The sequence below is a fragment of the Pterocles gutturalis genome, unplaced genomic scaffold, assembly GCF_000699245.1.
Source record: "Pterocles gutturalis isolate BGI_N339 unplaced genomic scaffold, ASM69924v1 scaffold7011, whole genome shotgun sequence".
Taxonomy (NCBI): Eukaryota; Metazoa; Chordata; class Aves; order Pterocliformes; family Pteroclidae; genus Pterocles; species Pterocles gutturalis.
In genome coordinates, this window is record NW_010105329.1 from 41,125 (window position 1) to 57,838 (window position 16,714).

At 39.9% G+C, this 16,714-nt stretch overlaps 1 protein-coding gene across 1 annotated transcript in view; it reads right to left on the bottom strand.

The window, feature by feature from the left end:
- The window catches only part of PRRC2C (proline-rich coiled-coil 2C), a 53,292-nt gene extending 36,880 nt beyond the window's left edge, over positions 1-16,412 (bottom strand). Inside the window, exons 1-13 of the mRNA XM_010087349.1 lie at positions 16,298-16,412; positions 14,871-15,048; positions 11,489-11,595; positions 8,744-8,875; positions 6,571-6,806; positions 6,107-6,186; positions 4,991-5,124; positions 4,820-4,907; positions 4,387-4,528; positions 3,309-3,383; positions 1,920-2,547; positions 946-1,112; positions 79-325 (exon numbers count right to left, since the gene is read on the bottom strand). Of these exons, the coding sequence (XP_010085651.1) occupies positions 79-325; positions 946-1,112; positions 1,920-2,547; positions 3,309-3,383; positions 4,387-4,528; positions 4,820-4,907; positions 4,991-5,124; positions 6,107-6,186; positions 6,571-6,806; positions 8,744-8,875; positions 11,489-11,595; positions 14,871-15,048; positions 16,298-16,412 (2,329 nt within the window). The remainder of the gene's footprint in view (positions 1-78; positions 326-945; positions 1,113-1,919; positions 2,548-3,308; positions 3,384-4,386; positions 4,529-4,819; positions 4,908-4,990; positions 5,125-6,106; positions 6,187-6,570; positions 6,807-8,743; positions 8,876-11,488; positions 11,596-14,870; positions 15,049-16,297) is intronic.
- Positions 16,413-16,714: the final 302 nt, after the last annotated feature.

Below are 16,714 nucleotides of genomic sequence, written 5' to 3' on the forward strand. Positions count from 1 at the left end.
TCAAAACCAACAAAGTTCAACAGTCAGTATTTCAAAACCAAGAAAGTTCAACAGTCAAAAACTGCTGCCAGATTTTACCTGGGTGAATAGGAGGCATATCCATTGCAGGTCTTCCTGACATCATTCGTGGATCCATGTAAGACTGCATCATAAGCCACCGTGGATCAAAGCCCATAGAAGCTAAATGCTGAGGATGTGGTTGCATGGGCTGGTAAAGGGGTCTGTGCTGGGGAGGCGGGACAGGGCCACTAGAAGGCTGGGAGGGAGCAGATTGTGGAAGGACACCTTGCTGTTGTTGCTGCCACTGTTGCTGTTTCATTTGCTCCTGCACAACAAAAAACAACAGTACAAGACTGTTTGTCAAGATGAAGACTTGAGCAGAATTCAAATAACCCTTGGAAACAACAGGTACAGTTATGTCCAGGACACTAAGCATTCTGAAAATTAATCGTAAGCACGCATCAGGATGAACTAGAAGAAAAGGGGAAAAACCAGACCGGACAATTTAAAATAGACACAGTTTTGGTGGTATTCAGCCGAGACACAGAACAACCTATACTTTGTGCATGTCATTAATGCCAAGTGCTCTTCAGACCATAGGACCCAAGTCCAAATTAGATTTATGAGTGTCACACCCTTTAAGGAAAAGCTGCAGAAACAATGATCATCAAACCCCAGGTTCCACAGGTAACCACAGGGCAATGCTCTAGTTCAGCAACTGATGTAAAACCTGCCAGTTTTAAAAGCATCTCTGGCCTTCTGCTCATTTTGCAAGTGACAAAAAGTGTTTCATACAGAGCAATTCCTGCCAATACCATAGATGTTATAGAAGCTGGAAACCAACAACTTAGTTTTTTTGAAACTCCTATGGTCATGTTCCTATTCAGAATGAGGGAAAAACATTCTTTTAATGAACTTCCTTCTTTTAATGAACTGGTTAGTTACCTGCTGCCTCTGAAATCTTGGTGGTAATGATTTCTGGAACTGTTTAGAATAGCCTGAGGAAACAGCAGGACGAGGCTGAGATCCTGAATCTGGCTCACTCTCATGAGTCACCTGTGCCATCTCTTTCTCATTCCGACCACTATCTTGTCGGGTAAAAACTGGTTGATCTTCTGAAAAAAAAAAACCCAAACAACAAACACGTGAGAGACAAGAGTGAATCTTAAAACTACGATAATTTCACTAGAACGTCAGACAAAAGGATGTTCTAAAATTAAGAGTCTGCCTTCTCGAAACTCATAGTCTTAGTTTCCAAAACCAATAAAAGCAAAAAAAGAACAACCCCTCAAAACAGAACAATTGTTGGTAATACACCTCTCAGTGCCACTTTTAAACGCAAATACACTAGGTAATTAACCACCGGCATTTAGGTTGTAACTTATGTGATTTAAGTAGTGCTGTATCAATGCTACCATAATACATTCAAATCAACTGTTTTTATGAAGTAAGGTTTGGTTTTACAATCACTTTTATCCATTTAAACGATAACACAACCTTATTAAGCACAGTCTAACAGTTCTCTTGTGGCATTCGAGTTCCTCTACAAAAAAAGGACCAAGTTTAAATATGCCCTTCTTGTGTCTACTTCTCTAGGCTTCCCAAAAGAACAGAAGAGCTGAAAATTTACATTGCTTTTTAGCAACATGAGTTGCTGGCCCTCCTTCAGCAAGAAAAGAAAGCCTTCTATATTCTTCAAAGTCCAGCCTAAATCACAGAGCCTAATTTTTCCTTTAACATTTTGATGAGTTGGGTAAACAGGTCTAGCTTAAAGGACAATTAGCAGTTGTAACATGCCAGGAAAATAAATGGTCTAGATGCACTAGGTTAATTAGGTATGCAAATTAGACTCGTAGGTGACAACTATGCTCTGTGGCTCAGCTTTACAACAGACAACTCCTAATTGCGTCGAAGCATACCTTTTTCTTCCTTGTTATTCCTGGTTTCACTTTCTTGTTTTTCTACTACAGGTGTTGCCACAGGTTCTGCAGTCTCAGGAACCTCATGTGCTGGTTTTTTCTCTTCCTTCTCTTTCTCCTTCTCTTCTTTTTCCATCTCCTGTTCTTTCTCCTTCTCCCTTTCTTGTTCTATTGCCTTCTCCAGTTTTTCTTTTTCTTCTTTTTCCTTCTCCTTCTCCCTTTCCCTCTCTTTTTCCTTTTCCTTCTCCCTCTCTTTTTCTCTTTCTCGCTCTCTCTCCCTCTCCTTTTCCCTCTCCCGCTCCCTTTCTCTTTCTCTTTCCCGCTCCCGCTCTCTCTCTCTCTCCCTTTCCCTCTCCCTCTCTTTCAGAGGGTCTTCCCGGGAGGGTTTTGTCATGCAGCCAAATTTCTCATTTAACCGTTTTAGCTTTTCAGCACAAGCTGCTTTTCGCTGTTCTTCCATTCTTCTTTCTTCCTCTTCTCGACGCTTACGGGCTCGCTCAACTGCAGCGGATATTTCTGACTGTTGTCTTCTCCTCTGTTTCCAAATTTCATCTTCATCTGGTACTGGTTTAGGGGGAAAGGGTCCCTGCCTTCCAGGTCCCACCTGGCGATCAGGGGGAGGAGGGTGCTGCAATATTTAAGTCAAGTTGAGAATGTATTATAGAAACAGCCAGCTGAAATATTATATTTAACGATTTGTCAACACATGCATTTGTACAGCACATTTAAAAAGCAAGATTTGGAAGAAAAAGCAAGCCCCAACCTTCCTACTCCAGTTCAGACTCATGCAGCCTGAGCTCAGAAAGGAGAGGTAAAGGTTGAGTTGGGCTCATGTCACACCTCCTTCCCATCACTAAGGCAAAGTGACAGAACGATGACAAACATCTTTTAGATTTGGTTACAGGCTGCTCTATATCCCAGAGACTCAGGGCAGATCTCAGACAAAAGCCCCCCAAGGAGCCAAAGAAATTCAAGGTAGCTCAAGATAACAGTTAATAAAGGACTGCTGAAAACTGATAAGAAGCAACTATGTAGACATTTCATTTGGGACTTCATCTCCCCATCTGCCTTGGCAGCCAGCCCTCCAGCACCACTCCCATGCCCCTGTCCTCTCTAGTTCCCAAATGGGGATGGATAACTGAAAGCTCTCAAGGTTCTCATGAATTTCATATGCCACTTACAAGATGGGGCTGTTTTACACAATTGACAGCACAGCTCTGTTGAGGTCCCATTCTTACTGGCCCCAAGCACTACAATCATGTTACTCATTAAAGAAAAAGCTTATCCCTATGGGAAGCATATTTTTACCTTGCTTAGTCTAAATCCCTCCACTACAGCATTGAAGAATTTAACTCAAGGAAATAAGGACAATCTTATAATCTTTCTTACCGGTGGTAGAATAGATTTTGGATGAAGAACAGGACCACCTCTTTCATGTATAGAAGGCTGTGCTGGACCCCGGTCCTATTGGATCAAACACAGTACCAGGGTTAAGCAAGCTCATAATAACAGTCAAGATGATAGATTTTAGATTTACTGTTTTCTACTGCATTAAGATAGTACAACTAGTGAACTATTTGCACACAATAAACTTGCATGCAAAAAAAGAGCAAGAACATTGCTGCTTTATGTACTCAGAGCTAAACAATTATTTTAAAAATTCACACATCCACATTTCACAGTTTACGTTACTGCAGTGATTTTCCTCAGATTCAATGTAGCACCAAACTCTGAAAGACAACATGAGCTTCGTATATAGAGAAACTGCAAGTAAAATCTATTCAGGATCTCCCATCTTCATTACTGGTGTCAAGAAAAGATGTTTCTGGGAAATTTTCAGATAAAGTCAACAGTAGCTTTTCCAGAGGGGAGCAGGGGGGCAGAGCAGGGATAAAAAGCTCAGGTGGTTGCCAATCTTCTTCTACTAGAGGATAAAAACCAAAACCAAAATGGCTGGGCTGATGAATTCTACATGGTCTGTATAAAATCTATCCACCCAAGATGTCAGAAGTGAGCTGACACATTACTGCTAGGTTGCACTGAAGAAAGCGGATCACAATACCAAAAAAACCCCCGCACACCCAGGAAAAAAGCACTATTTACTTTGTGCCACTATAAAACATGATGGACACCGGAACAGCTTCATCCACTCTTACAGGGAAGGACAGAGAAGAGTATTAACTTAAAGCCTGACAGTGGAATCACAGTAACTGACACAAAAGTTCTCACCACCTCAAAACTGTGGGTTAGAACACACCACATAAAGACATGCTATTTTTATTTCATGACCAGAAGCAGCTAAAGTTGACTAAGCAGCACCCAATCAGTTACCATAGCTCAGATAAGCAGTAGCTAATGCTTCCACTCATGTTCATAACCTTAATTGACCTGATAGTTTGGAAAGACACCTGAGTCAGACCTCTCCTGACAAGGTTGTTGCCAGAAGAGCTGAAAAGAACACACAAACCTGATCAAGCTGAGAGGTTTTGCCGTAAGACCCTTTGGTTGCTGCTGTGGAAACCTGAGTGGCAGACTTAGCACTTGTCTGTTCTTCTGTTTCCTTCTGGCCATCAGGGCTCTGGGAATCTTTTGATGGTGTTTGTTCATCACTATGTCCAAAGAAATAAGAAAAATGGAAGGTGTACTCCACACAGGTATTTGGTGATTAATCTTCTATCCTCAATGTTTCTTATCAAGAGTGAAACTTCCTCATAGCAAGCACATAATTTCTATTACATGCCCAGCTGACTGGAGTCTGCAGGCAGTTATGTAATTTAATACTGTATTAAATTACTGGAAAAAATGTTACTGAAATGAATACTTGCACTCATTTCATTCAACCTTCCCAAAAGCTAAGCTAGTTAAGTGGCATTCATACAAAACTGGCAACACCAACTCACCCGCTTTCCTTCTCTTTTTGACTGCTTCCTTGCTCATCATCATCACTGAAGTTCAACTGCTCAGTGTAATCCACTTCACTCTGAGCACCTGATACATAACCAAACCTTCAATTAATCTTCCCAAAAGAGTCAATGTACACATAACAGAAACCGTTAATCTGATGTCCTTACCTGCCCAGCCTTCATCAGCCTCAGCATCTAGATTATCAAATTTATCAAGTTCTTTAAGTTCACTAGCACTAAGAATGGATGGGCGCTCAATAGCTTCTGAACACCATGAAGGTGGCCCTCTTCCCCTTGGCCCTCTAAAAAAAAAAAAAAAAAGAAAGGCCACTGTCACTACTTATCCATCAAAACGAATAGATAAAAGGTCAACTTGTATGACAATTATTTGAAATATACAGTACTGTTCTCTCAAATACAGCATAAATGTGAACTATCATCCACATGTGCGACTATTGTAGTTCCAGTAATTACTGATACACCACCAGATGGTTCTTTAAGGAAGAGAAATATTAGATGCTATAGCCTTGCTTGCATACTCGACAAAAACACCCAACATCAATGGACAGTAGAAAAATCACATGCCTTGTAGCTTTCAAACAACACACTACACAGGTCTGACATCCTTTTTATCACCAATTTATCCTCCTTGAAGATATTTCTTTATCCTTTTCATCCTTTCCCACTGTCAAAGGTTCTGTACCTTCTCCCTACTCATATACTCAAGTTCTCCCAGTCATCCTTTTTCAGCCTTTCTGTCCTCTTCCTGATCCCAACCATAGATCACCTGTCAAAGTTTGTACCCTGGAGTGTACAGCATCCCCCATTTCCTCATGCATGTGCACAGCCATCCTCAACTATAGAAACGCCCAGAAAGGAGGAAAACTGATTTTATAATGCACTACAGTTCTACTTTAATTGGAGAGCAGTAGAGTTGAGAACCAGGAATTAACTACTTTCATTGTAACAATGGAAGAGTCCTTTCACAGGCAAAATGCTGGCTGAAGTTTCAAAGGTGTCCCTATGTGACTCCTGCTCTTCCCAATCAAAACAAAACCCCTGTAATGTGCAGAATTCCATCAAGTTTTATAGCTGTCAAACACAGACTACTCCTTGGCACTGCTTCACAAACCAAAACTTGAAACTAACCAGTGGCAGTTCTTATGCAGTGTATAATCATAATCAAGATACTCAGTGCAAATTTTTTTTTTTCTCCCTCCCCCCCCCGCCATTGATTCACAGAGTTAATACCCACTCACCAGTAACACTCATAAGGTTTCTTACCTGCTAGGCTCCGAATTGGGAAACCTTGTTGGACCTTGCATGGAAGGAGGATATGCCATTCTAGGATACTGATTAAACATCTAAGAAAGATTTAGAAAAAAAAAGGAGTCATTTGTTAAAAAAATACTACTGCATTAAGCATACCGAGATCATCAAAGGAATAATAATTTAAGTAAAGCAACACTCTTCACTCCAGACAGTGTGCTATCTAATGACAAGTGTGTGCTATCAAGCCACCAAGGTGGAGCAGTTACAAGCATTAATCAACCCCTGACAAATTCAAACTCAAGTGTAGCAGGAGCAGCAACAGGTAGCCACATCCTTTGAGGAGTTGCTTATGATCTCCCCCTTCTAGCAGAACTGCTAAGTGTTCTATGGAGGGAGGAGAACGGGGCATAAGGAAATCACACTCGCCAATAATCAATCCCTGCTGCTTAAAGACTTTTCACATAGCCGTCACTTACGTAAGGTGGCATCATTGCCCTGTACTGAGATGAGATAGGTGGTTGCTGCTGGCCATTCAGTTTAGGCTGAGGGATCTGTGGTAACCGCACATCCCTCTTCTCTGGTGCCTTCTGGCCATCATTTTGTTCTGCTGGTGTAGCGTTGCCATCTTCCTGCCCTAGAGCCTTAGCTTCTTGATCAGTTGGAGAATTGGGAGAGTTGCTCTTATTACCACCGTCTCTCCAGCTAGTAGCATCTGCATGGACAGAATCAGTACGAGAGAAAACAAGAACAGACTTTATATTACAGATTTACAGACAGCCATGATGAAAAATACATTCTTCCTATCCAGTTGTCAGTGACACAGTGATCTGTGCAGACAGATGTTCGTCATTGGTACTGAAACAAGCAGTAGCCACTTGAGAAAACAGGAGCTGTTTTCTAATCCTCTTCGGCCCTACATCCAGCTGCACACCTGGAGGGTAAGAGTTAAACTTACAGACTGCTCTAGTTGTCCTACTCTACCTTTCAAAACGCAATGCAACTGAGGAAAGATACTGGTAACAGTACAGGAGAGAAAACAGCTTTAGCTGTGGTAAGTGGGCCACTGTTAACTCAGTGTGAAGATGTCATCAAGGGACAGACCAAGCTTCTTAAGCAGCAAAGGCCTACCACTGAACTGTCGAGCAGCTCAAAATGACATATACCTAGGCATTATATTTCTAAGTGAAGAGAGATATCCAGAGTCTGGCTTGTATCTCTATTTGATAACAATGGAATAGTCATAGAAATAGAATAGTTATAGAAACAGAAAAATATCCAGGAAAAATAAGGGATTTTTATGACCTATAACTTGTGCCAGGCAGTCCACTTTTTGAGGAGTTTTCACCTACAAAGCACATGTGAGGACAAAAAAAGCGTAAGTAAACTTAGCAACACTGCTCTGATCCATGGGGACCAACAGCCCTTCACAGACCCACACTGTAAATAATGCTCTTTTAGGGGCACAGACTCTTCCAGGCAGTGCTAAACTATGCTCCTAGATATCCATTACAGTTCTTCCACTTATCTTTGCTGAGGAGCACAGCTGTTAAAGGGGCAGTACCTGCCAAGCTGGTTTAGCTTTCTGCTGTCAGACCTGAAAGAAGGGCTTAACGTAGCATGTACAGTGCTGACCAAAACTGTAACTGCCTGCAGGAGGCTGGAGCAGACATACGTAGCTATTTTCCTAATTTGGTGTTGGATATCTCTTTGAATTTATTGCAAACTTATTCTTTACATCAAAATCAAGTGAGGACCTGAACAAGCACATGGCCTCAGTCTGCAGGACCTGACAAACAAATCAAGGAAAACTGAGGCTGGCAATACAGAAAGGAGTTAAGGATTTCCTGAGAGCCCAAGCCCTCCAACAGCAATGCACACCTTGTCAACCACTGCCACAAGACAGTGCCACCTACACTGCAAAAAAGGATCCCTACTCCACCAAACCTCATCAAAAACAAATTTTTGAGGAAGAAAGGAATTCAATTTTTCACAGGCAACAGGCACAATCCCAAACACCTCCTCATTAAAAGGATCTGGGAAAGCAACACAGATTTCTTCACTGAGACATGTAAAACCGGCACTGTTATGGTTGTTTTCACTAGGTCTAATCCCCCACTGCTGAAACAGATCCAGCTAGTCAGAGCACCTCAGCCATTAGCTAAAGATGCCTCAGCCTTTCAAATCACAGTCCACTCTTAGTATCCTGTAGATTACACCTCCTACACAGGATTTTTCAGGCTGCTCTGAGTACCAACCATTTGGGGGCAACCCTAATCATGATTTATATAATGAGTTAATATTAGAAGATTTAAATACATATTTTAGCTGTTGTAACATCTAGCATCTGGAAGTAAGAAAATTCCAGTATTGCGCAAATAACAAATGTTCTTCAGAGCACAAGTGGAATATTGACTAGGCTGGGAAAATGGAAAGTGAGCTGCAAGATAGGATTAAATATCCTATTTTCCACACAACAGGAACACAGTAAAGCAGAAGAAAGTCCATAAACTCTGTTTTTTCTGTGTAGGAGTGCATTGATTAAAACAACCAATTCATCAATTTATTTTGTACGGGGCACAAATAGACTTGTAATCATCAAGTTCCACACAAACTCATGCAATTTCACAAGAACTTGTAGTATATACTTACTTTGTGGTCGCAAGCTGGGTCCTGATCCATGGAGCTCTTCAGGTGCATCTTTCTCTTTGCCTGACTTTTCCTGATCCCCAGCTGCCGGCAGACTGGGAAACTCTTGCTGGAAATAACTATTTACTGGAAGAGCTGGACCTACACAGCAAGATATTCACAAAGAACAGTTCACAAAGTGATAAAAGACTGATCATCCTTCAAAAGTGAATGTTAAAGCCACATCAATTTACTGGTAACATAATTCACACAAGTGAATAGTAATCCTCATTAAGTATTTACATTTACTACTAAAGTTGCTGAATTTACTAGGCCAACTGTCATACCTGTTGGGGCTGAGAAAAAAATCCAGAAGCACCAGAAAGCAATAACGGACAATAGAACAAGACTAAACACAGGGAGTACCGGAAGATCCTCAGCTCTGTTAACACTTTTTTCCCCCCCTCCTTCCAGACAAAGATTGCCCTTGTTTTATTCTACAACTATAGCCAACCCAAGAATAGGCAGCTATGTTACTGCAAAAGCCCCGAAGATTAATTACTATTCTAATAGCATTTTTTTCAGGACTTTAAAAGGCCACAGCTTTTGCATTATGAGAAAAGTGTCAGAACTGTAGCATTCTGTGACTTCTAAAACCCTTGACATCATAGCTCTGGATTGAAATTTAAGATTTCTGTTGCCTTTTATTTGGTAAATATATAGATTGTCTTGCTCTTTAGCAGGTTTTGTTAGCATCCACTTTGAATCAATCTCCCTCCCCATACAGATAATAGATATTGACCTATGAGGTCAAAAGCATTCTAGTACCAAATTACTGATAATGTTACTGAGGGAAAACTTCTCTTGACAGCCTTGATAACACCCTGTTCACACAGCATCTTTACTACTGGCTACCATAAGAGACATTGTATTAGGCTACACGGAAAACAGGGCAAACTCACAAAAAAGGATCTGCACATACGCATACAAAAGCCCCAATCCCCATGATTTTCTTTTTTTTTTTAGCTAACAGCTACAAAAGCTTCTGTTCTCTCCGATCTGTAAAAGAATCCTTCATAACAATAGAACACAGGGATCCTGATTTTTTTTTTTTTTAAGATTAACAGTCAAGCACAGGATTAACTCCTTACTCTTTGTACTTTCTTTGTAAAGGCATGACAGCAAATACCACTATTGAGCCCTGTGTCTACAAATTGCCTTGAAATCTTTCAATCTTCATTCCAACCTCACCTACTACAGATCACATAAACTGGTTTTCTTGTTGATGGACACTGGACTCTTGATGTTCCCAAGCAGCTACATCCAATGACTTGCTTAAGGGGACTGAAAACCACCATCACACTAACCAGATGGCCTCCCAAGCAAGGCAGCCTCTTCAGAGGTCCTGTGGCATGCAACATTCATGAGTTTTATGAATCTTGAAAAATGTTTTCTGCTAAAGTCTATGCAATGACAGCAACAATGTTTTAATTGCAAAGTAATAGCATCTTCAGTGATCAGCTTGACAGCACTTAAGTTATCAACCTGAAATAGCCAGACTGTCAGCCAACAGTTCAGAAAGAAGTTAAAGAATACAAAGATGTTATGGCAGCAATTAAGCCCAACTCTTAGCCAATGTATGAGCTGAAAAATACAAGCTGCCATTGCATTTTAGAAGTCGTTCCTTTATACATGGCCACCAACAGCATCAGAGAAGGATTTAGTCTTGCCTCACTCAACTGAAGTCTTACAAGAGCATGAGGCAGCCAACTGAATGACTGCTGGAATGCGTACAAGTCATCTGGAAAGGTGACAAGTTCCACCAGCCAACTGCGCATCAGGAAAGCATGAGCACAACAGGTGTATCCTGAATTTCAAACTGAGGAGGACAGCAAGCAGCTGATGCCAATTCACATTCTGCATTTCTTCTTGAAACAGCAAACCCACTACTGCATTAATTGAATGAAATGAGAACACCATCTGGGCTTGGCACACAAGCTGCCATGGTAACTACTAAATAATTATCTAAATGCATTTTGAAGCCACTGAGCTGAATCACTATTTCCTATGTCACAGAGATGATCTTATCAGCTTACTTAGAAAGGCTGGTATGCAGATCACGTTGCATCAGTGTTAATTCCCTTTTTTTATTCTACAAAACTCCTGCAAAAGCTTAAAGGAGGAGAGGTTCCTGTATTTGACCATGAAGGAAACACTGAACATGAGAGGCAAGCAAGTGGGGAATCTAGAATTGTCACTTCTAATACTTACTAATACTCGAACACTATCACTTTGAAAACAAAATTACCAAGGAATCTATAAAATAAAGAAGCATTGTTGTAGCAGATATTTAAACAGAAGTAGGACTACACACATGTTGCATAAAATTATCCAAATTTATGACGAGAATGACCACTAACTGTTCATGGTTCTCCTTACCATGCCAAAACTGTATGCATCATAACTACTGACTGAGATTTTCCCTCCTCACCACAGCCATGTTCAAGATCTTACACCATCACTGCCATTTCCCTGTCAGTCCAAAAAAGGCAGCTACACAAGCCCTTTAAAAGATAATCAGGCCTGATGCTAAATCAGGCTGGAGCTCACCTGAGTGACAGGGGAGCAGCTCACCTTCCATCCAAGAAAATTGCTTCCACAGCATTCGTAGCTGTCCCAGTCAAGATTTAAGCAGACCGGGTCTCTCATGGCAGCATCCACAGCTCACTAGGCCAACTCAAGAACCCCTCCACCCTGAACATCACTTACCATCTTGTCCACCTGGTTTGGTGTTGGCCCATGATTTGGCAACAGGAGCTGCTTCCGGAGGAGCAGGAACAGCAGGTTTTGGCTGTGTCTGTGGCACGTCTGGCTGTCTGCAATTAGAAGAAAAGCATTTGTGAATACAAGAAGGTGAGCAGAGAATAAGATCATCATGATTACTACAGCAAACAAGTCAACAAAATGAGGTATCTATGCAGCTGAAGAACCAGTAACTACTTTCCTGCAGAAACAGCATTTTCTTATATAAAATGAGTAGTAACAGTTAAAAATTGTGATAAATTAGCCAATTCTATGAAGCGTAGACTTCCCAAAGTGGAGAGGAATGAATGAAAATGGCTGGTCAGAAAACGCAGTCAGGCATGAACTGAATAATAACTTTTGCAGTAGTATACTGTACAATCAAAACACAATCAATCTACAATCAAATCTGCAATCTACACGGAAAGGGAATAAATTGGAATAATGTTCTCTTTCCTCAGGAGTTAAGAGAGGAAAGCACTTAAAGATCACCAATGAACAGAGAGAAAGATGGCAAATACGTCAGAAATTACGAAGTAAAAGGAACTCCTCAGGAAACGTAAAGACATAATGAAAAAAATTATGGGTACCATGAATTGGAGCCCAGAAATTTAAGTCTATTAAGAACAAAGTCGCAATTTCACCATCTTAACAATGAAGAGGCAGGCATAAGCACTCATTTTGTCCAATTAAAAAAAGTTGTATTCTTGAAGATCTTTCTAGTCTACAGATTCAGTGATGCTGTTTACCTTCTTGCAAGAATAGCTATTTCTGAAATCTGCATACTCAGATAACTTAAGACTCCAAAGCATTAGTGTCTACAAGTCCAGACCTCCAGCTCAGTAGTACTCATTTTTGATAAAACAGGAATTATCCCGTAAATCTTGTAGTCTAAAATTACTTTATTATACTGCTAAAGAGATAACTAGTGCAATATCATATCAGTTAACTTACAATAAACAATTGTAAATGCTTTATATAGATTCCAAAGTAATCTGAAATTTCTGAGGACTGCTACTGAGAAGTCAGTTCCATTTGGGTTCTGCATCGATCAGCCCAAAACACGACACAGTAGTCTCAGAAATGACATAAGTAAATGTCACAAAAAAAAAAAAAATCACTGCTGGGGGTAAACACACTGGCTTCTCACAAGGATAACCTAATGCAATTTTGGTTTGTTTCCACAGATTATCATAACTTAAAAAAAAAAAAACAAACCACAAACATCTCTTCAGTTTCCACTTAGTTACTTTCTTAACAGTTGCACACTTTTGAAACAGACTTTGGGGAAGTTGGAACTGAGATGGCTGTGCTTTGTCACACAGAAGTGAAACAAGGAACAAGACCTAAGTTTATTTCTTGCAGTTCTACTCTGTTTGAAAGCCAAGCCCATTTAGAATTTGACTTATCCAAACACTGTCCTATAGGTGTACCATTTAATAAGTGAAAGAACTTAGATTGGTGTTAGCTGAATTAACCAAACTGATACACAACAGGCTGCATTATCCAGGAAAAAGGGACTGAGGCAATACCCACAGAAAGAGAGACAACTTGGGAAAGCACCAGAAAATAATTTTGTAAGCACAGGTAGCAACTCACTCATGTGAACTCCAACACAATGATACAAAAGAAAAAGAATTAAACTAAAGCAAGCTGATATCTAGATGTTATCTTTATCCACACTTGCGAGAGGAACACCAGAACAATTACATGTAAACTGCAGCATTTATAAGCACGTTGAAATATTGGAGAAATACAGTAGTAGTTACAGAAATGGTCTGAAGACTTGAGCAAACACATTAAATGGTCTGATTTTAGGAGAATTTACTCGTTGCCTGGGCATACACATCTGTTCCTGGGGGGAAATCCTCCCCCCCATCCCCCAGTTTTATCTGTATGTCAGAATAATTCATATGAAAATACAACAGCAAACACCTTCTGGTTGCAGAGAAGATCCAGCTATTTTTTTTATTTTTAAATACAACATCAACTATTGCGATATACTTCTAGCACATGCAGCAGGCTATGGAAAGGCAGACAACGATGCAGGTAAAGTGTGGTTTAGCCAAACAAGCTACTGGCTCAACACAGATTTAACCAGACAAGGTGTAAGTGACCTTGAAGTAGAGGAAGACGTTGTTAAAGTACCATACAAAACACTGGGCAGAAAATGGTAAATTTGTCATTTCATAAGCTCAAATAAGAAGCTAAACACAACACTATACTCCTGAAGTCTAACAGCTTTTTAGACAGATGTCAAAAATTGACATTTAAATGTAGGAAAGTATACACGGAGAAATAAAGGGAGAGCAAGAAGGGCAAGAAAACCTTTAATCATAATTTGCTTTCATAGTGACATATAATAAGTGCTCCATCTTCAAGTGTTTTTCAGAACAATTTATATGTCAAAGAATAAACACTTAAAACCCACTTCTACTTCTGGAGGGAGAAGCATATCCTATTTTAAGTTTATCAGGCAAAAAATTTGCTTTAAAACAATTTCTAATTAGATATAGAAAAGTTTTATCTCTATTTTCTTTAGCTGACCTCCTGTGCAAGTGTGAAACAAACCTAGCAGACAAAACTGTACTGAGCATGGGGAATTACGTAATACACAATATACAGCAGTGCAGCAACATCACCATCACTTCTATTTTGTTTATATTGCACATTGGGGGAGTGTGAAACAATACTGTAAAGTTTAAGACAGAAAATTTTTGTAAGTCTGTAGAATTTATGGGATACTAACCAAACAAATTACAGTGCAAATATTAAGAACCATTAGGAAAATAAAGCAGAGATTCAAACAAATGCATACAAACCAAGAATTTCTGAGCTTTCTCTGCCATACATCAGCACAATCACACTACATTAAACAGATTTTTGCATATTCACATGAACTCGCAAGTTATTATTTAATTTAGCTGCTGTGTACCTAAGGGTATCCTCCTCGAGTACCAAGAGAATTTTAAGGCAATTGCACTGATCTTACAGAAACGTGCTATAGTACTTCCTTTAAGCAGCCATCAAAACTTACACAAAGGTAGCCACACCAGTTGGCTAAAGGAAACACCCATCCCCTAATACGAGTTCATAAGCATATTGCTTTCAGCTTCAGGGGGGGAAGGAGTTCTGTTGTGTGTGTGCGTTTTGTTTTGTTTTAAACTATCTACCTAATAGCAAGATTCTTCCTCACAAAAATTAACAGTGGTGCTACCTCCTCTCTGAGAGCTATCTTGAGGACAGCGAAGTCTAGACAATTTTTTCCCAGGCATTGCCCACTCCTAGTTTTGGGAAAACTTGAGAGAAATGTTACAGCAAAACAACCCAGATCTCACTGGTCACTTACTTTTCTTCTTCATGCTGTTCTTGTTTTGAAGCCCATCCTGTGCCGTCTTTAGGCACAATGTTCACATTAGGGTCATTGCCTTTGTTCTCTGCTTTGAGACTGGGGAGGTTAGCTGGGGGAGGCATCCTCCTTGAAATAGCAACTTTTCCAAGACTCTGTAATCCATGGCGTGCGGCAACTGCATGCCAAAACAGAAAGTGCAAGTTAACAGTGCTGTTTAGCAGGTACAGTTCATGCAAGCTACATAAATCAAAAATATTTTGCAAGAAACTTGGAAAAATTTAAGAGCTGAAGAATTAGAAATTAAAAATTCTTCATAATTTAATTAAAATAAAAAAGGTGGGGGGAATTCAAAATACTTGGTTTGTGAGAACTCGAGTATTTTCTGAACAGGGAGTTGCTACAGTTAGCCTATTCCAGAAATGAAAAAGGATAAGTGGCCCCACCTTCATACACAATGCTCAGTGACAGAAAGCTAGAGCAGCCATTTAAAACATGATGTTGATGTCTTCATATCCTTTTTCATACTGTCAAGCATCATTGTCTTGTTCCTTCTGGAGTTTAATGTACCTTGATGAGTACAGGGTATACCCACATGGGTCCAGCCTATGTCTTTTTTGCTGCCAGTTTCATTTGGCAGATGCTGCTCTTGCAAAAACATTCCTACAAATTGCATTTACTCCAGACCACAAATATGAAAAAGCAATATGAAGCTAATGCACTACACAGGACATTCAACCTGCAGCTAATCAACTCAGCTTAACAAGTACAAGATAGTACCCTAGGCATGTTGTATCATTACAAACATCTCAGTTTCAACATCTAAAAATAATATTGTGGCAAACTTCAACAAAGTTTGAACACACTTCCCTTCTTTCATCCCACAATTTAGGCAAGTGTATCAAATCAAATTCAAAGTCTTCAGAGCATCATTCCGCCCTAGTTCTCAATCCAATCAATCATGAAAAGCAGGTCCACAATGGCCTTATTGGAAACATCAGTATAAATTTCACCGCATGCTTGTCTGCAAAACAGACAAAGCACCTGACCTGAAAGTGAGCATTGCCTTCTTGTTAATCAAACACCTCCAGTACCACAAACGTTTTCTGAAATACGGTAAAAAGCACAGCTGGGGAATGGCATGTGCTGATAACAAATGGAGACTGCAGCTATAAAACAGTTTTTATTTACCTATATTCTACTTCCTACTAGACTGCAACTGCTGTCTCCCTGAACTGATACTCCTGAAACTAACTAGAAACTAACCAGAAACTGTAATCAATATTGTTTTCCATAATTCTTCCACTTCACTGTTGTGTCAAGCAGTTAAAAATCTTGCTGTGGTTAAGTGCTCATATACTTTGCACTCTTAACTAGTACTACAATAATGATGAAACAGAAGGCAAACCTAAAGTCAGTTTACACACCTGTGGTTTTCTGGGTTTCCAATGACTTTCCCTTGTAAGTATTAAACAGACTGAGTGTTGCATACTTTGTTTTTCCATCCTTTGCTTTTGTACTCTGGCCTGACTTTTCCGACATTTCGATGGAAACTCATCGAGTCTGGTACCTCCTGTTCACCTCTCAAAATCTGCTTGAAAAGAAAAAACAGAAAAGTAAAACAATTTGAATAAGCCCATACTTAAGACAGAATTCACAGGACAAAAGTGAACAGCATATTTAACACCATTAGCACTGTTTCATTTAAGCATACTGGAGATGCCATGGAATACATTAGCCCCAGGAACCCCTGGCCTTATGTAACACTGTGATTTTAATGTATTTCCATATCAACAATTTGAATGTCACAAAATCAGGAGGGTGAGCATTTAATTAACATCAAA